This window comes from Antedon mediterranea, chromosome 3 (genome assembly GCF_964355755.1).
Source record: "Antedon mediterranea chromosome 3, ecAntMedi1.1, whole genome shotgun sequence".
Taxonomy (NCBI): Eukaryota; Metazoa; Echinodermata; class Crinoidea; order Comatulida; family Antedonidae; genus Antedon; species Antedon mediterranea.
Window position 1 is genome coordinate 33,923,518 of NC_092672.1, and position 21,576 is coordinate 33,945,093.

At 32.8% G+C, this 21,576-nt stretch overlaps 2 protein-coding genes across 2 annotated transcripts; one reads left to right on the plus strand and one right to left on the minus strand.

Annotated features, from left to right (window-relative positions):
• The first annotated feature begins 7,167 nt into the window (after nucleotides 1-7,167).
• Nucleotides 7,168-13,829, plus strand: LOC140045297 (3-ketoacyl-CoA thiolase, mitochondrial-like). Its single transcript, XM_072090141.1, has 8 exons — nucleotides 7,168-7,204; nucleotides 8,560-8,726; nucleotides 9,235-9,363; nucleotides 10,956-11,072; nucleotides 11,636-11,783; nucleotides 12,108-12,283; nucleotides 13,062-13,417; nucleotides 13,658-13,829. Exons 1-8 carry the CDS (start codon nucleotides 7,189-7,191, stop codon nucleotides 13,740-13,742), a joined length of 1,194 nt encoding a protein of 397 aa, XP_071946242.1. The 5' UTR covers nucleotides 7,168-7,188; the 3' UTR covers nucleotides 13,743-13,829.
• A 128-nt stretch (nucleotides 13,830-13,957) lies between these two features.
• Nucleotides 13,958-21,547, minus strand: LOC140045298 (inactive C-alpha-formylglycine-generating enzyme 2-like). Its single transcript, XM_072090142.1, has 8 exons — nucleotides 21,441-21,547; nucleotides 18,211-18,373; nucleotides 16,995-17,109; nucleotides 16,706-16,750; nucleotides 16,036-16,242; nucleotides 15,656-15,740; nucleotides 15,219-15,363; nucleotides 13,958-14,749 (listed from the first exon to the last, which is right to left on the minus strand). Exons 1-8 carry the CDS (start codon nucleotides 21,520-21,522, stop codon nucleotides 14,512-14,514), a joined length of 1,080 nt encoding a protein of 359 aa, XP_071946243.1. The 5' UTR covers nucleotides 21,523-21,547; the 3' UTR covers nucleotides 13,958-14,511.
• Between the last annotated feature and the right edge of the window lie 29 nt (nucleotides 21,548-21,576).

The following is a 21,576-nucleotide window of genomic DNA, read 5'->3' on the forward strand; positions in this document are numbered from 1 at the left end:
CGAGACAATTGATATCTCCCCACGGGAGTTAGGTAGGTAAGGTATAGGTACGTCATATATCAGAGAATAATGGCAATTTATCGATTTAGATACGGGATATAAGTTGGGTTTTTTTTTCACGCCGCGGCTTTAGCCAGCTATATTTCCAGAAGGCATAATCATTCAGAAGCTTTATCAACGCGGAAGCTATATCTACGGCTTACAGTTTTGGAATTTTGTAAACTCGACTAATTTATAGGTCCATTCTGCTTGACCCAAAATACGTCTGGGAAAAGAGAGTCTACGAGGGCTCACGGTTGAACGATTTTGGATTCTCGCCCTTTGATAGGTTAGAACATGGAGAAATAAGTTATTTCTCCATGGTTAGAATCAACACACTGCGAAAGATTTTTTTCACGTTGTTTCTGAGGACTGTCCAACACACGGGAAAATATTAACATTCTTTGATAAGGTTACATAAACTCTCTTTTTTATTTAATAAACACATAATATCATATTTAATTGAATTTTACAATGTTGATATACAAAATATATTACTAAAACCCATAATTGTATGTAATTATTTTATCGAAAAATGGCGTAGTTCATACAATTGCCTACTGAGGGCGCAATTGGTATACTTCGTTCGTGGCTAAAAACGATTATTTTCGGTGATGTTTTGGACCCTATATTTTCGACAACTACAAGTCATTTTTGCCAAATTCTTTCTTTATTATAATATTGATACAAATATTACCAGGCAATGTATGATTTGTTTGAAAAAAAATAACTTTTAATGTTGCATCGTTATATTATAATATATGTGGGTCGGGTCACTAGGGAATGCTCCTACTCTGGAATATACTACATATACTGTAGTTTAGTTTATAATTATATTTTTGTTCTGTACAGTAGGCCAGACTATATCTACACAAAATGTTTACTACTGATTTATAAAAATAATTGATATAATAAATCATTATTTCTGAAGAAAGAATAATAATTAAAACTGTTACGCCAAAAAGGCGAGCGGCGTTTTTCTGTAAGAAATATTTCTTGTTTATAGTTAACACAGATTTCCATAATGGTTTTGATGAATGGACTCAAGAAAATCTTAATACATTGTCAGGGGGTAAGTACGCAAAAGTTGAAAAAATGTTTACAAAATTGGCATTTTTAAAAACTAATTCTATGTTTGATACAATAAAGATATTAAATTAAGTTTCAGTAAAATAATAAAAGCCACAGAACATACATTCTAATGTTGTTTATTTCCATGTTTTATAGAGGATTATTTCTGTACTCTGGATTTTTGTAATTTCATTATTGTCTGAAAGCGGACGACCAAATTATTAAACTTCGGTTCATTAGTGTACGAAAAAAAGTTTTTTTTCTTTTAGTTAAAATAGATTTTCAGCTAGGTTTTGATGACTGGACTCAAAAATATTATGATGAGTTTGATTGGACACGGCGTCATGGTTCTACGACATCAACAAGTACTGGGCCATCAAACGGTCATTCGGGGTATATATGTAAGTTTGTAGTTGGGATTGGGGTTATTAATAATTCTATTTTTGGTAAACTGCTGGACTAAATTTCCGCATATATCAAAATGCCATACAATATCAAATTATTCATTCATTCATTTTCTTTATTTCGGATAGTAAATCCATATACAAATCATACAAAAAAAGACAAAAGAGAAAACATTTTACCAATATAAGCAATTTCCACATTATTGATAATTTTATAAAACCGTTGGAATTTTAAACTAAATTTTGGATCATTTAAAAAGGACATTCAATATCAAATCAAGTGTTGTTTTTTTGTTTATTTCTACATATAGCTGATTATTATGTTTATATTGAAACATCAAATCCAATAACTGAAGGGATGTCAGCTCGCCTTAGAAGTCCATTGCTATCAAACAGCCAAAGTACTGTATCTTTATCATTCTACTATCACATGTACGGAGCTACTATTGGAACACTCAACGTTTACAGAACGTCGAACTTGGGAGACGAACTGTTATGGACAAGAAGTGGTAACCAAGAAAATGTATGGCGTTATTCTGGTGCAATACAATTTACATACAATGGTTATGGAAACAACTACATTGTGTTTGAAGCAATTAGGGGAAGTTACTTTACTGGTGACATTGCAATTGATGACATTCAATATAATGGTGGTATGTAACTTTAAATGTTGTGATGAATTTTTTGTTTAAGATTATGGAATTGCAGTACATGTTATACTAAGGAACATATTACAAAATCAAAATAATAATATAAAAAAAATAATAATCCGGATCTGTTCTTTTGTAACTGATTTCCCCTGATACAGGTCCTCGGTCGTCGAATAAAATGTTATTTAACCAGCCTTTCAACTAATAATAGTTTCAGTTGACTAACAATAGAACAGCAACGCCAAAAACAATGGTAATTTGTATTTGCACATAAAATAAAAGCATTGTATAGCGACTCTAAAAGTAATAGTATTTCATATTGCAGAATGAAACCAGAAAACTAGATCTTGAGAAAATTTAGATATCTAAACACTCTAATTTTCCTTTCTAACCCTCTTCCTCTAATGTAGGACCAGTAGTCGGAATCGGAAAACCAATTTCTGATAAAGGATCAGATTTCACATTTTTTACGAACAAAGTATTGTTATTGTTTTAGCTCTAACAAATTTTGAGACTGGTTTTAATGGTTGGACTCAAAGATATCATTGGACACGAAAATATGGTTCTACGCCAGCAGTAAACACTGGACCAGCAAACGGCCATTCAGGGAATACAAGTACGTTTAATTATATAGGTTTATATAATGTGGGTATATTATTTATATATACAGTTGAATATTAGACTGCTGCAAAATCAAAAAGCCATAGATAATAATAAATAATAATTTGTTTGCATATAGATGATTATTATGCTTACATTCAAATAACATCTGTAAGTTATGATAGGCCAGCCCGCCTAAGTAGTCCATTGCTACCACCAGGCCAACGTGTATCGTTATCATTCTTTTACCACATGTACGGAGCTACTATTGGAACACTCAACGTTTACAGAACGTCAAATTTGGGGGACGATCTGTTATGGACAAGAAGTGGTAACCAAGGAGATTCATGGCGTAATGCTGTAGTACAATTTGAGAAAACTGGTGATGGAGACAACTACATTGCGTTTGAAGCAAGTAAAGAAAGTGACGGCACTGGTGACATTGCCATTGTTGACATTGCAATTGATGACATTCAATATTGCTGCAGTAGTATGTATACTTTAAAATGTTGTTAGTTAGGATTAATTATACAGTACTGTTAGGCCTAGCTATCCTGCATACTACACCGTAATCATCACTCTAGTTTATGCTTTTATCACCTTTTTTTATCGATCACTAGACGAATCGGACGCTTTTTGGCCAACTGGAATCGAGACATTCACAAATGATGGTGATACTTACTTAGTAGCTGTGAATCCATTGGAATGTGCACATACCATAACAGTGTATAGATGGGACAAGTCTTCTGAAGAATTTCAAATTCATCAACGTATTCCTGTGGAACATTGTCCCACGAAATCTACCATTTTCAAGGTAAGTAGGCCTACCACCCCTGTGAATCAGCCTCCTCTTTTTCACACTAATACAAAATTACAGGGTAATAAAAATTAGATTGAAATACTGAAAAAATGACCAAAATAAGTCAATGTTTTTTCTGTTGAAATGTCTGACGTAAAAAGGTTTAAAACGTGTGGTCTCAAATTGGTGATCTTTGTGACTTTTTGCATTTTTTTTCTAAATCTGTAGTATGTATTATATTATGTACTATGTATAATGAAGATGTTCTCTATATTTACAGGTTGGCGGAGAAGTGTTTATGATAATAACCACAAGCAGAACGGAATCACGTGATGCTTATGACGATCTTGAACTCTATACTACGTCATCACCAATTTTTAAATTAGAAGGGAGTATGTTCGTAAATTACGGAGCCATACCATCACACGAATGTTATGATATAACATTTTTTGAGCGAGATGGGGAGTACTTTTTGGGTCAGTCGAACCAACGAAATGTTAGTGGTGGCATAACTAATCCAAGCTTCAACATGTACCAATGGGTGTAGTTGTACATCATGCAAGTCGTGCATATAGAATGAACTTAAAACGCTCACTGCTATTTTAGAAGACTCTGCTTTGGTATTTGAAATTTTACCCATTTAATAATTTAGGCATATTATTGGAAACAAATTCAACATTACCCAACTTTTCGACTTTACCTAATGAATAATTCATTATTGGTGACTTTACAGCTTGACCTAATAATACCTTCAAATTATTACCCCAATTACTTTTGGGATCATACTCCCAATGTTGCAGCCAGTAATCAGCGCAGTTTGTTTTGACCTATACCAGGTACCCATTTGTACACATGGGTGAAGAGAGGCAAATTAAAGTATTGTGCCTCAAATTCAAGCAATGCGACGAGCTTTGGATTCGAACCCATGATCAATAGTCCAACGCCACACGCCGTCAAGAATTCAATATTTCGAACTTTTCGGCATTCACCTAAAATAATTCGTTTTTTTAACTTTCCGGCATTACCTAAAGAATAAAATTATTCCTTATTTGAATTCCTCTCAGTATTATCTAATGAAGAATTCACTATTTATGCCTAATTCTGCAGGATACCGTCGGGAACTATGACATTAAAACAACTTATTTTTTAAAGTATCGCGCGCACGAGCTTACGACGACGATTGGAAAACAAATTGACGTAATGTGTAACATAAAGCAAAATGACCATAGTCGATTCCAACACAATGCTTAAACAATATTGTATTATGTTTCTGAATTGTATGCGTATACGTTATTTCATGTATATATGGATAATAAGTAAGTATAGCAAGTATAAGTATTAGTGCATCATTAATAGAAAACAGATAATTTATTGTTGATTGTTGATAATTGTCTTGCGGCGTAACACAGAGCCCTGAGGCCCCGGGTTTAGGAAGCCTTAGCGGCCTCCAACGATGTGAGACCTCGAGCGTTTTGAGCCTTTTTCGACATATTTTAATGCCTGCTGTTTTTTCCTCCGGGCACTGCTCAGGGGCCCCTAGGGTCCAGCGGGCGCTCATAGCCGTTACGCCACTGGGTCTTGTTATTAGTTCGTGGGCATTTTAGAAGAAAGTTGTAACAGAGTATTATGTATGTGCCACTATTTAGTTTTTGTTTTCTTCGTTCATATTGCGTTGTTTAGGCTTGTCCAACGCAAGGACGACGTAGTGCAACGCAAATCATTCTTAATTGACAAATCACACTCGATGACTATTCCAACTGTGTGCCGCTTGCCATTGGTAAACTCGCTTGGTGCGTTGTCATGCTAGTCGTACGCATTGCGTCCAAAAAGGAAAAACAAAGCTTTATTCAATTTTCTCGCGACGGTTACTGCATAATTTAAGCCAATTTTCAGATTCGATTTATTAAGTAATTCATACATAGTATAATGATAATTGTTTTCTTGGCAGAAAAACACAAGCAAAACAATACATACAATATTTAAATTTATTATCAACATGGAACCTAACAACTGATCAAGCAATATAAAATACAACAGACCTAATGGCCTATCTTTGGAACTCATTGTTGTGTAGTCTAATAGCGCTAGGTAAGAATGAAAATTTATGTCTATTTGTTTTAACTGGAATTGTTGGTAATCTTCTAGTTGACGTGCATTGCCTTAGTTTATTGCGACTGTCTGCCGAATATTATTTACCGTACAGCTATATTTAGGTTGTATGTGTTTACATTACTTTCTTTAATTTCCGTTGCGACGGTTACCGCATTATTATTTATTTATGCCAATATTTAGTTTTTGTATTTATTAATATGTCTAAATTGGCGTTGGTAACCGTATCTTATTTACTCTTTAGTTCCGTTCACATCATTTTTTTTTTTTGGCAAGCCTGTGGCTTGTTTATATTAAAAGAATATTAAATATTTTTTTGTAAACGCATAATTAATAGTGGAATATATATTAAACATAGAATATTGATATTACAAAGCACGTCGTCTCCGTTAGTTTTTATTTTGTTAAGAAAAAAGTATAAAAGAGTTGGAAGTGAACGTCTGCCTGAGTCGACTGTGTGCGTGTGATAAACGGATTGAAGATCGAAAACGTTCTATTTTCAAGCCTACGCCCTATTTAACAAAACGAATGACACATTATCGTTATACCGTAAAACCTCGAAATGAAGGGTTCTTCTTAACTTTTTAGCACTCTTTTTAGGTGGACTTCTTATTAAGGCATCTTTTCGAGATTGGCTTTTTTTCGAGAATTTTTCAAACTAAAGACATTACCTGCCAATTTAAGCCTATTTGTGATTAAAAAAAAAGATTACAATTTTAACCTGTAAAATTAATGTTGGCCTACGATAGTTATCTCGATCAATACATTTATTATATCTGGATCACAGTTATTTAAGGCATTATTCACCTCTTTCTACATTCGAATAGTCTATCTCGAAAAAAAGAAGCCCCGTGGGCCGACTTGATTCAGAAAAGGCTTCTTTTTACAGACACCAAAGATCGAGAGGGGTGGGCTTCTTTCGAAAAGAAGCCCAATGGAATTCCTTTTGAGGTACCGTAAATCTTCTAATTGCAACCCTGCGTTATTATTCTTTGATTGTTTTTTAGGATGGGTTTGGCCTACTATTAGAAGGAGGTTACGGTACTATTAGGCCTACTAATCTTAAATTGGCACCTGAAAATAGTAGGCCTAACCCACCCCCAACTTTTCCGGTCAGCAACTCATAGTAAAATAATAAAACAGTACAAATAAACAAATTTGGTTGAACTCTAACTTTATTTTATAACTCAAAAACACTCAATCCTCCCTCACTCCCGAGATCAACATGCATTATTTCCTTATTTTCAAAATACGGCTGCATCATAAGTTTTTGTGACTCTAATAGTAAGAGTAGTTGGTAATTATTATAGATTGACTTATTAGAAGGGGGTTACTATTAGAGTGTAGGTTGGTATTAGAAGATTTACGGTATTACAGTTAGGGCCTACTGTATTTCATTTATTATGTTTATTAGAAAAGTAAAAAAGTTGGTGGCGCTTTATCAAAAACAATTCAGCTTTACAATTATTGGGTACACACATTCATTTTGTTTTCTGGCAACACATCAAGAACAACAATGGCGCTGTCCAGAGGTACGCTGCCCGGTGTTTAATCTAGATTATTTTCTTAATTTGTTTGCGTTTTATAATGTACACAACGTTGTTTTTTGTGTCTAGGGCATTATATCAGCCAAGTATATCAGCCAAGTATATCAGCCTATAGCCTAGGCTACTTAGTTAGTAGGCCTCCTAGCTAGGGCCAGGCTAGTAGTAGTAGCCTAGTAGTAGTCCTAGGCCGTGTCTACTAGCTAGGCCTAGCTAGAATAGATAGATAGGGAGGGAGGGAGGGAGAGAAGAGTTGACGGCGCTACTGCTCTTTCTAGCGGCATATGACCGGTTGGGCCGGTGATTTCTATGAAACGCCCAGTGCGTATTAAGTGCTCATGGGAAAGGAAAAGGAAATTAGTTTATCGTAATTTTTAATTGTTTTTTTTAATCTTTCGAGTTAAAGTTCAGTGTCTCTCTCTACTACTAGTCTTATTAATTATTAGCCTAATAATAAAAAGACTAGAGAGACACTGAACTTTAACTCGAAAGATTGAAAATTAATAATTAGGACTAACTGTCTAGTAACAAGTATACTATATATTATGAAGTTAAATAAACATTATTTTTTATTTACTAATGATTTAATATCATTTTTTATTTTACAGTCAATGTTAATAAATATACAAAATATTTTACTAAATTATGTAATTATTTTATTTAAAATGTCGTAGTTCATACAATTGGCTGAGGGGATAACTTGTTTTACATCCTGGCTAAAAACTATCATTTTCTGCAATGTTTTAGACCGTGTATTTCGGAAACTACAATTCACATTTTCATAATTTCTTTAATTGTAATACATTAATAAAACTATATTAAAAACTGTGATATTAACTTTTGAATATACATAACTATAAAGCCTATCCCTAATATAAATGGAACTTATTAGAAGAAACCAGCACCACCGGCATCAGAATAGCATTTGGCGTTTCATAGAAAATAATGTTTTTCTCAACTTGGCCTAATCCCTTACTAGCTAGCCTAGTAGTAGCAGCCTAGAGTGATGACCTAGTTAGGCACCTACTGTGTAACATTAACATCAGCAGACAGGTATGACTGGTGGAGAAGTAGACAATGATTTGATTTGAATTTATTAGGAAAATCATCAGAAATTACTGACATTACAAATAATACATTTATAATTATAAAAGATTTTCCAGGATAGCTCAAAAAGCTTATTAGCAATGAATGATTCACGCACACACGGTTCTGTAATCTGTAAAAAAAAAATGTAAATAGGGCTTAGTCGATGATATCTCGATGATGATATCGGCTATGTTTAAAATCAATCTTTTATTTTGTTTGTAATAAAATACATTTGCCACCCAAACGTCTTGCAGGTATATTTGTTGTAGCTGCCAAACGAACTCCATTCGGTACTTTTGGAGGAAAGTTAAAAGGTCACACTGGAACTGACCTCTGTGAGGTCGCAGCAAAGGCAGCTCTTGTTTCTGCTGGCATAAAACCAGAATGGATTGACTCAACAGTTGTAGGCAATGTTGCGCAAGTACGTACACATACTATATACAGTGTTATAACCCTAAGAACTACTAGGAATTCTTTTTTTAAAAAGCTCTTAAAATCTCTAATGTTATATTTCCAAATTTTGGTAAAAGCATAAAGCAATGCTAAAGGGTTTGTTTTATTTAATGTCTTTAGGCATACCAATAGGAAATGAATCACTGTCCTATCAGATAGGTGGTAATCCCTCTGATACAGCGGCTATTTTGTGAACCAGTTCACTGGGGTAACCCCCTACTCTTCTCGAATAATGAACTGGGTTCTAAGTGCACACAGGTTAAGAAATAAATAAAAAACAAAGGAATACAAATTCCTTGTTTATAAATCTGTGTTAAATTAAAATATAAAGAAGTGGCATAAAAGTATACTACATTCTGAACAACATTTTTTATTTTACATAAATTTAATGTTTACAATTTCAATGTAGTTTGAACAAAACAGTACAAAATTTGATATTTTACACATGAATCTTTGAAAATGAATAATTTTTACAGACTGCTCCAGATGCAGCCTACGTATCGCGGCATGTTGCACTCAGATGCGGTGTACCAGACTCAAAACCTGCCTATACTGTCAACAGACTCTGTGGATCTGGATTTCAGTCGGTAGTGAATGGAGCTCAGGTGAGGCATCTAAAAATTCCTGATCAGTATATTTTTTTTTTTTTTTTTTAGTTTTTATATATTTAGGCAAATTGCCAAGGATAACCATAAGCGAATTCATTCAATATCCTTCTTAAATGTGGCAATCCTGTTCACAAGACAAACAAATACACAAGATGCTCTACATAAACAAAGTCTTATTACATGTCTTTGGGAGTGGCGTTGTAATTTTTCATTACAAAAAATCCTGACATATGAATTGAACCAATATCCTTCTTAAAGGGCAATCCTGTTCACAAGACAAACATATACACAAGATGCTCTACATAAACAAAGTCTTATTACAAGTCTTTGAGAGTGGAGTTTTAATTTTTCATTACAAAACAATCCTGACATATATGACGTGAACCCAGATCCCTTGGATTAGTAGCTAAGCATCATAACCACTAACTCCACAACTCCACTCCAGCCACATCATAAACAAGCTCTGTCTACACTATCAAACTAGTTTGGCAAAGTAAGTGTGATGTGCCCAAATATGGTAATTATATGGCCAGATATGGTAGTGATATGATGTCATCATGTCCATTACATGGGCACATCACGTTTTGTTGTCACATAATTAAATTCATTTATTTGTAATTTTACTTTCTCTGGACCAGAGATTATGAAATATTTTGAATAAAGTTTGATAGTGTAAACAGAGCTTAAAGCTCAGGTACAGGCATGAATTTTAAATATAATATTTGGTTAATTGTACATAAATCAAATATTTGTAACAGAAATCGAGACGAAAAAACATGAATTTTCCTTAATATGGTCAAATACAAAATTTGGCAAAATTCTTCCATAAAAACCAGGAAGACTTTTTTTCAGTAGTTAGGTAGTTAACCTAATGTAATAACATGTCTGGTGACTCCCTAGACGGTGAAAAAAGATGGTTGATATACGGTGGATAATTTTTGCTATAGCATGAAAATAAAAATCTGAAGTTGAATAAAAATATCAGAAATGTAATATTCAAGTTATATTACCTATATTTAGTCATCTGATAACATTTTTTACCACACCTTTTATTTTTCATAGCTTTTACTCTGTAATTTGAACTATTCCCCCACTGATAAGAAAGTGCTTATTTTCAACAAGCTCGTGTAACACAAATAAAATCTCAAAAATTATGAAACATAGGGGAAACTATAGATCGATAATTATTGGAATGTATGATCAATATAAATTTTTTGCCCGTACCTGTCCTTTAAATAAACACAATCGCCATGTAAACTGTCTGTGTATATTGTATGTGTGTACAATGAATTGAAGGGGTCTTTGTGTAATGTTTCTAGAGTGGTTTTAGGATAGATATTTATTATATTTTATAACGGGTGGCCATGACCTTAAGATTCTTTGCAATCTTATTTTGGTGACCTACCAGACACTGTATTACTACTTATATACTTATATCTTATTATTTGTCTTACTTTGTATTAATGTGTGTGGTAAACAAATAAAACAAACAAACTGTTTGTTTTTACACGTGTTGCACATCTAGATAAAGTTAAGATGCTGTGGTTTTTTGTTTTTTTTTCTGGATTATATTTTTGTGTGACTTGTAGGAAATCCAATGTGGAGAGGCTGAAGTTGTCTTAACAGGTGGTACTGAGAACATGAGTCAGGCTCCCTACACCTTGAGAGATGCACGCTTTGGGACAAGGCTTGGAGTAGATCTCAAGGTAAACACGTTTTACTGTTAAAATACTGCATTTGAATGCTTATTGTTTGTTAAAACAAAAAACAAAAAAGTGTTTTATTCATATGAAATAATTTCACACTTGGATATAGATTCATTTGAAGAAAATCTAAAACTTAACAATTGTCACAAATTCATTCAATTCAATTTATTCTTTATTTAAAAAAAGTGCATTAGAAAAAGTTGGTTTAGAAAATTCTGCAGAAAGGTGACACCTGCCTCCAGATCCGACTGGTCTAATTGTACATGCACTGACAATTTATTTAATACTCATAATAAATTCAGAATTTTTTGGAAAATCAGATATTAGGGAGCAGCATATTGTGTTGTTAGTCGTCGCATGTGACGAACTGTATTGAGTAACCAAGTTTGCATGATGAATTAATATGACTTATTCTAGACATATTGTCAGAAATCTAAAGCTACCTAAATTTTAGGAATGTATATGAAATGGGGATATCAGCTAACGAAGTGTGACATTTTCATTATCGTATTCGTAGCATTGCGAAAACCTCCCTAACGTCAATAATTTACCCTTATTTCCAGCTTGAAGATTCTTTATGGGCGACTTTGACGGACATGCATATCAAAACGCCAATGGGAATAACGGCAGAAACGCTAGGAAAAAAATATAACGTATCACGGCAGGATTGCGATGAATTTTCTCTCAAATCACAGCAACGATGGAAAGCAGGTCTAGTACAGGATTTTTATTTTTTTTTTTTTCTCATTTTTTATTTATACTATGTTGTAAATAAATACAGTAGACAAAGCAGAGACGTAAGCGCAACATAATATGGATTATTATTGACACTTGCCACTTTCTTGCGTTGCGCTTACGTCCTTGCGTTATAATATATTGAGCTCTGATATATCTCTATATAAAGCTTTGTCTACACTATCAAACTTTATATGATAACACAATTTGATGTGCCAATATATGGACATGAGGATGTAAATCATATCACTACCATACTTGGCCACATCACACTTTTTTTATTATTATTTCTTTAATCAGCTCAAGATGCTGGTAGATTTATTGATGAAATGGCACCAATTGAAATGATGATTAAGAAGAAAACGATTGTCATGGACACGGATGAACACCCACGTCCAGAGAGTACGATAGAGAGCTTAACGAAATTACCACCGGTTTTTATGAAAGATGGCTTGGTGTCAGCTGGAAATGCATCGGTAGGTTCACTTTACAAACATCTGAGTAAATAAGCATTCTAAAATATTACTTTTGTTATATTGTATACAGTAGAACCAAAGATAGGTAACTGGGTGAAACGTTTGTAATCCATGGACGCCATTCTGGCAGACAAATTTGAACCAGAATAAAGTCGTTGTCAAGGCAATATCGTACGATGTTTTGGTCAAAGAACGAAGTTTTCTAACCAAGCATGTCAATGTAAACACACAGAATTAATCTGAAAGTGTCCAGATCCCAAAGAAACTTTTATTTTACTTTGTTTACATAATTTTTTCCCTTTTCCATGAATCAACCCTCAAGATGGTTAACCACAGATACTTCGAGGCGGACCGCAAAATTTAAACCATTTACATTCAAATCACAATAATTACCTGTCCGCCCGAATGGCGTCCATGGATTTACTGGGCGCGTAGTGTTATAAGATAGGGGCTTGGCAACAGTTACCTAATACATCTGGGACCAACAAAGTGTCTGTTTAATAGACAGGTCCTCTGAATAAATTCTCCCGTTAATAAAGGCTTGGCCGTAGTGTTAAAACATATACAGTATTTCTTATCATTCATTATGGAAGTGTCCCCTTAATAGGTAGGTCCCAAGGAATGGATAGTACCGTAATTTCATATGTTACTTGAGTGCTCTTACTGTAGGTGAGCTTTTTTAATGAAAATGAGAAACATTTTTTTTATTGATACAGGCAATTCATTAGAAAGGTCATAGGTTATATTGTCATGAATTTCAATACTTTTGTACATGTAGGGAATTTCAGATGGTGCTGGAGTTGTCATATTAGCCAGTGAGGATGCTGTTAAAAAGTACAACCTGACGCCTCTAGCCCGTCTAGTAAGCTACCATGTGTCTGGATGTGATCCAAGTATCATGGGCATTGGACCTGCCCCAGCTGCTCGTCGAGCTCTGGAGAAAGCAGGCCTAGCTGTTGGTGATATGGACCTGTGTGAGGTTAATGAAGCTTTTGCTGCTCAATATCTTGCAGTTGAGAAAGAGCTAGGCCTAGATCCTGATAAGACAAACACTAATGGTGGTGCGATTGCTTTAGGCCACCCAGTTGGTGCATCAGGGAGCAGAATAACAGCTCATTTGACTCATGAAATCAGGTAAATTATCAAATCATAGGCCTAAAGGTCACAAAATCATAGGCCTAAAAGTCACAAAATCATCGGTGCGGCATTAAAAAAAACATTTTCGCAAGTTATGATTGTCAAATTACTATTAGTTATTTTGTTCTTTCCTTTCTCAGCTATATATTTTTTCGGGTGTCTCGGTTAGCGAAAAACATCAAATTTAGTGTACATTTATTATTTTGAACAATTTTTTAATCCATTTTATTTTGGCAGACGCACTGGAGGGCGCTATGCACTAGGATCAGCATGTATTGGCGGTGGACAAGGAATTGCTGTCATTTTAGAAAACCTAAAATAAATCGCAATCTCAAAGAATAAAATATGAAATAATATAAAAATTAAAAATATAAATGATTGGAATAATATACTAAGCAATAAACAGTTTGTGAAAATAATATAGTTTGCTCATTGTTATTTATTAAAAACATATTTCTATAAATATATTCTGACAAACATGTTTACAACGTCATAAAAACCTAATATAAACAAAACAAAAATGTATTTACCTGGCAGTCATAGTGTCTACTAGAATATCAACAGCAATACTGTTTTTTTTTATTAATTTGTTTAATTTTTTTGTGGAGAAATACTTGGAAGACAGTGCAAATATTTAAAAAAAACAAATTAAATTTCTATTATTTATGTGCATTGTGATTGGTCAATGTTGGCATGAGGACAGCCAATACCATTCTGTTATTAAGTTAAGCGCTAACTTTAGAACCCTACTAAATTCTGATTAGGCCAAATAAAATAATTTTGTTAGTTTCACATTTTTACCAATTTGACATATTGAAAAATAATTTTAAATCTTGTACATGAAACGTGGCCTTACCCTATCTGTATTTGAGTATCCTAAATATTTTTTAAAAACTTTTTTGCATCGTATCTGAACTTCTACCCCTTTGTGGGCTTAGGTATATCCACTCAAAGTTAAAACGCAGTACAATTTTATTTATGTTAAAATAGATTTTTATTTTTTATTTATGTAATTCAATATAAATGATTTTTTTTACCTAGCATATTATATAATCATTTAAATAGAAAATTAATTTTATAAAATAATATCATCATAGTTCCTCTTTTGGTTTCGTTTGGCTACCCTTTTTATATTTTGCTGAATTCAAGTCCGCAGGATTTGGCCGTGTTTGACGTTGAGGTTTAGGATTTTCTTGTACGTTCTCTTTCTTTTCCTTCTTGCTGTCTGCCTTCTTGCCCTTTGGCGGGGTTTGTGTATGTTTTGTAGGGATGGTCTCAGCGCATCGGAAACCGAGATTATCAGAGCCAGAGTCCGCAGTGTTACCCATCCTGTAGAAATAAAACTTTGCTTTTAAAAATAGAAACATTGATTGCCAGTTTAAATTGATTTTTTAATTTCATATTCATTTCTTTAAACTGGATGAAGTATAGGACTGTTTTATTAAGGGGCCCAGTACAGGACCATCATCAGAATACCAGGAGGGTTAGTGATATGACCTCATCATGTCCATATATGGGCACATCACATTTTTTGTCACATAAAGTTTGATAGTGTAGACAGAGCTTTACACCATATCTACCTAGTTTAGGGTAAAAAAAACCAGTTTGATGTATGTATATGTTATGTCATAGCCTTGTCTACACTATCAAACTTTATGGAAAAAAACGTAGTGATATGACATCATGTTCATTTTTTGTCACAAAGTTTGATAGTGTAGACAGAGCTTTACACCATATCTACCGAGTTTAGACAACAAAATAGAAAGTGTCATGTATGTATATGTTATGTCATACTTACTTTGTTGTTACACGTGTCATGTGATTAAATGAGCCATCTTTCGTATCTATATAAGATCCACCACGTAAAACGTACTGTTTTTCACCTTGAGAAGGGTAAACGGAAGACGTCCATTCCCATACATTGCCAACCATATCAAACATTCCTAATAATTAGAAATAATTTTATTTGAGAAACAAATATAGAGCTTGTCATGTTCTTTTGACTGCTTTGGCTTTTATACGCCTTCCTTGTAGCACATCACATCACACCCAGTCAGTGTCCTAATTATTTAATTGTGTTCTCTTGTGTTATCAATTTTTAGGTTTCATTATTTGAGAGTTTTTGCTGGTGTTTTCTCTGATAGGGTGCCCTTTATCAGTAGTAAATTGATATATTATTTTCATATTTTTAAATTTATAAAATAGTAGTAATAATTTTTCTATAGAAAACAATACCATAATCATTTTGAGCTGGATATGCGTCCACTGGAGCAACACCATGGTAACCGTCATCCTCACTATTTTCAGATGGAAATTTTCCCTGTAAAATAAAAATAAAAAGTTAATTATATTTTGAACATGATATGGGTACTTTGTCATATTATTATTATTATTTTTTTTTAATGGAGTTATTTGGCTATGTTAGGAGAAATTGCGAAAGACTAGAGCATTGCAAACTGAGCAAGCGTGCTGTTTTTGTTACTACACACCTTTACCAATTTTCTTTACAAACTTTTTGAAGATTTATAGTATTTGGTTTCATCAAAATCTTGCATTCAAAGACAATAAATCCAGTTAATAATGTCATTATTTATTTATTTGTTGCCGTACTTTACCTGCCAAATATTCATCCTGTTCTGTTCAAACCGGTTGCCCCAGGGATACTTCTTTCCCACTAGCCCACCACGGGATGCCACCTCCCACTCCTTCTCTGATGGTAGCCTCCAACCTCTCCACTGGCAGTATGCTTTCGCATCATTGAAGCTGACGTGAACTACAGGATAGTTCAGCCGTGTACTAATGCTAGATTTTTTTCCTTCAGGCTACAAAAAAAAGCATGTTCTGAGATATTTTAGGCCTATTACTGGTAAATTTATAAAGTAAACTGATGCCAATCTGGGCTTGATGGTGATGTACGCTCTGTCTACACTATCAAACTGTGTGTGACAGAACTGATGTGCCCATATATGGACATGATGATATCATACAACTACAATATTTAGGCATATCACTACTGAATTTGAGCGCATCACACTTTTGATAGTATAGAAAAAGGATAGTAAACTAGTTTTGATCGGGTACATAATATTATAGGTGTAGCCCATCGTTTGTCAGTTATTCTCCTATGATCGATCGAAGACCATCGTGCCACCGTCATGAAAACAAATGCAATGTCTACAAAAGACGTAACAGAAAATGATGTAAAATCAGTTAGAACTTAGATGATTTTTATTATTTTTTTATATGTCCATTCAATTACATTTTTTCAACAAATCATTTGTTTACCTGTCTCCAATAGGCATTTGGCACTGGTACCCACCAAGGGACACTCTGAAAATAAAATTTATTTTAAAAATAAACATAAATACTGGGATATTCTCTTTTCAATAATAACATAACAGATAAAACTAAGATGTTTTTTTTTTTAAAGATGTACAAACAATATTGGCTATCAGCTGTTACATTCATTACAACTCAAAACCTTTTCAATCCCAATTCAAAGTTCAATTATATTCAGTACAATTTCTTTCCCGGATATTTGCTGTACATGTAACGATGTAATTTCTAAACTTACTGGTATGCGCTCTTCAATTGTGTTTTTTATTTCTGCTGGTACGAAAGCGTCAAATACAAAGCTCCATTGATAAACCTCTGCCTCAGTTTTAAATTTTTTTGCTCTTACAAATTTTCTGATAGATTGTATAACAAAAAAAATAATATTTTAAATATTAAAGATGTATTGTCCCTTGAAACACAAAAAAATGAAGGTCAAAATATTCTAAATTTAAAGTGGCCATATCAAAGTAATATTAAAGTTATTCACTTTAAGTCAAAAATTTGAGCCAAAAACAACAAGTTTACGTAATTAACAGGTAAATTAGCTTGATTACATTTCATCTGGAAAATCGTCACGAGCGAAAGTAAACAAAGATTTCAAACCATGAGTACGCATTATGCATATGCTAAATTAGGATTGTTTACAACTCGTCACGGTTAAGAAGGTATTTTCACACAGATCATGAGGAAGTTTTATGATTATGCATACAGAGTAGCCAAACAAGCGCGTTTCATTATGGGATATGTTTTGATTGAAAACTTTGACTGGAAGTCAAAGTTATTTTTTTAACAAAAAAACGTCTGTATTTCAGTTAATTTTTTGTTTTTCCGAAAAATTTTTGGTGATAGTTAATAACTATTATGATACTTCAAAATGACCCATCTTTTTTCAAAATCTATTATTTTTTATTTTTTTGGAATTAGTCAAAGGGACAATACATCTTTAAATAAGCAGAATTTTGTATACTATTATCCCAAAATAAATGTTGGATTATTAGTGGAAATAATTCTGGTTTTGCCAGAGTTTCTGGTTTTAGAGAGTTCAGTTTCAGAAGAGTTTAAATAATTAATATTTGTAAAATACGATGGGCCGATTTTTTTTTTTTTAGTTTAAATGATTCTCGACTCTCACACACACATTATAAAAAGTTTTTGAAATAAAATAACATCATTGTTTTCTATGCAAAATAAGTTTGGCGAAAGTAGGAGATTTGTTTTTAAAAAAATATAATTAATTTGGCACAAAATGCATTGACACTGTGAGTCAAAGATGTGGACTAAAGCTCTGTCTACACTATCAAACTTTATGTGACAAAAAAATGTGATGTGCTCATATATGGACATGATGTCATATCAATACCATATTTGGGCATATCACTACCATGTTTGGGCATATCACTACCATGTTGGGTATATCACTACCATATTCAAATTATCCCCAGAAAAACCCTTACCTAAACGCTGCATTTGTTATAGGATATTTGTTTATTTTAAATGGTTTTACTGCCGTTTTTTTCTGGGCGGACTCTCCTGCCTTCTCGTCAACATCTGCCGAGCCTAACAAGAAATCGCCACCAGATATTTGCAACATTTCTTCGTAATGATCATATTCTGGGTCTGAGGACAAAGAATCATTCTCAATCAACTAGTAAGTTATTTAATTTTAATTTAATTTTATTTAATTTTATTTTAATCTAAACTATCATTTAAACAACTATTTATTAAAATGATAATTTATCTGTTTTTTTTTTTATAGTTTACAGTATTTTGTAAATGATTTCCATAAAAAAAATGTAATATTAAAGCTTTGATTTCCTGATTTAAAGCAACTATTTATGTGTTGTGACCAAAAGTTAAATAGCTATATAATGTATATTTCTAGTACAATGACATAATTAATGTTGAACCATTGAATAGATGTTAATTGTTATAGTTCTATGAATTGTTTGCCATTGATTGTAGTATTACATAATCATTATTAGTGTTACACAGTCTGTTTCAGCATTAATACAACCTGTTGCAGTTCAATAGATAAAGACAGCTATTAATTCTTTTGTTTTCATTATAAAAGTTTTGGACTACAGTGAAAAATAATCCTACGTGGCTCTACACTGGTTTTAGTTCTTTTTTTTTTTTACTTTTTTAAATTTTAATGAGTTCCTTTATTTAAAAAGTACAATAAATTGTGTGCCCAATGTGCTCTTTATTTTATTAATAATATTAATTGATTTAAAAATGAAATTGTCTTTGTAGAATAATAGGATTTTATTTAGTAATAATGATGGAATTCACAGAAAATATTAATTTATGTATCATGGTTATGGTATTAATTAATGCACTTGTCAATTGTATGACCCACTATACGACCCCCGGGAGAGGTGCGTCATGGGTGCGTCATTTACAAATAATTACTGACGCAGGGGTGCGTCAAAAGGATTACGGTCGAAGCGGCCGCCAACTAAAGCGGCCGCTAGTTCAATAACGGTAATCTGTATGGAACGCCGTGTGCGCTTTGATTGTCGTTGTTTTGTAATCTTTGATTGTCATTGTTTCGACAGGTTTTCTTTACCTCGGACGTAAATAACAATCTACATTATTAAGTAATTTATTCTCTTTTTTTTACAGATTGAATGTGATACGCGTACGTTCTTTTAAACGAAATGGCGAATCGATGATTACTTATTTTAACTGTTCTAAATGATATACATATGTTTAATAAAGTCTATAAAATACATTGTGGTGTTTATATTGTATATTAATATAATATAATAATAAGCCAATTATTAAGAATTATATTTAAATAAACCAATCAATAAAGTATATCAAAATATATAAATATATTAATAATTAAAAATATTTGTTATTGTATATTAATTAATTAGTAAAGTAACTAGTAGTGTTCGCAATCATAATTTAATTACAATAACATAATGACAGCAATTTATTTAATATCCCTACACTATTTTATTACTTCAGATATTTAAATATTGATCAATTGAAAATGAGTTTTAAATACTAAAATAAGATGAAAGTGTCTGTTTGATACGGTAATTAATTACGCGAATTATTACGCGTGACGGCCAGCAATAGTGCTGCTGCACATTAGGTGCGCGTCCCATGTTGCTTTATTGAAAACACAAACAATGTATTACAATGGAATAACACTTAAATGTATAACACACCCTATTACTAATAATAAAAACCAAGATTCGATAGTACAGTATGTAAATGAGATATAAATATTCGGCAATACCGTACGTAAATTATTATTCATTGCAATACTGTATAAAGATTCGATAGTATGTAAACAAGATATAAATATTCGGCAATACCGTACGTAAATTATTATTGCAATACTGTATAAAACTCGATAGTTAAATGTAAATGAGATATAAATATTCGGCAATAGGGCCTACCGTACGTAAATTATTATTGCAATACTGTATAAAATTCGATAGTTAAATGTAAATGAGATATAAATATTCGGCAATACCGTACGTAAATTATTATTGCAATACTGTATAAAATTCGATAGTATGTAAATGAGATATAAAGATTCGGCAATACCGTACGTAAATTATTATTATTATTGCAATACTGTATAAGGATTCAATAGCATATAAACGAGATATAAAGATTCGGCAATACCGTATACGTAAATTATTATTGCAATACTGTATAAGGATTCAATAGTATGTAAACGAGATATAAAGGTTCGGCAAAATATATTTCGATATATGTATTAGTTAATAGTAAATACAAATAAAATATACATTGATTTATCGGCAGGCAAACTTAATTATTATAGAAATATAAAGATTTGATAGTACATGAGTTGGCTTATATTTATTTAGCTGTAACTCAACTCGCCATAGGCCATGGCGTTGACAACGACAATCAAAGATTAAAGCGCACATGGCGTTCCATACAAATGACAATATTAAACTGGCGGCCGCTTCGACCATACTCCCGTCAAAAAACCTAGATGGTACGTCACATCAATGGACAAGGTGTGTCAATGTCCGTCACTTTACCACCCACCAAATCATAAACAACATGGTAACAGTGCGTCAAAATGGGTGCGTCATGGTCACCTAAGGTAAGTCACACTTTTGGTATGGTATTCAATGGTATGACGCACATCGGACAAATGACGCACCTCTCCCGGGGGTCGTATAGTGGGTCATACAATTGACAAGTGCATAAACGTCGCATAAGATCTATCTATTCTAGCCTTAAATATCATAATATTGACCTTATTTTTAATATTTAACCCTAAATAAATGAATTAATTTGGTTTCTGAAACAACAAGAATACAGGCCATACATAGCAGTAGTAGAAATTAAAAATTAAATAATATTAATATAATATATTTAATTAGTTAGGCCTAAATTAATAATAATTGTTTTATGAAATTATTAAATCCATAAATATAAACAAGAATAACAAGAAATGTTTCATTTTATAGACACAATGACAGACCTATTAAAAATATAAGCTAAAATGTATCTAGGCCTAGGTTGAACTTTTCAAACAACGTACTCGTCATACGTGGTCGTCGGCGCGGTAGAGTCTAGAAAAAGTAAACAGTACCGGTGAAGTAAGTAAAGTCAGTCGGGGTTGGGAAAAACATGAAGATATTCGAGTTAATTAAAAATAATCTTAACAGTTCTCTGTACTAACCTGATGGTATTTTCTTTTCTTTAGCTGCATAACAAACGTAACATAATAGACAATGTAAAAATATTAATATATAAGCGTTCATGTTTACCTCTTCCCCTTCGCAGCAGCAGACAGACCAAAAAATTATGAATGATGA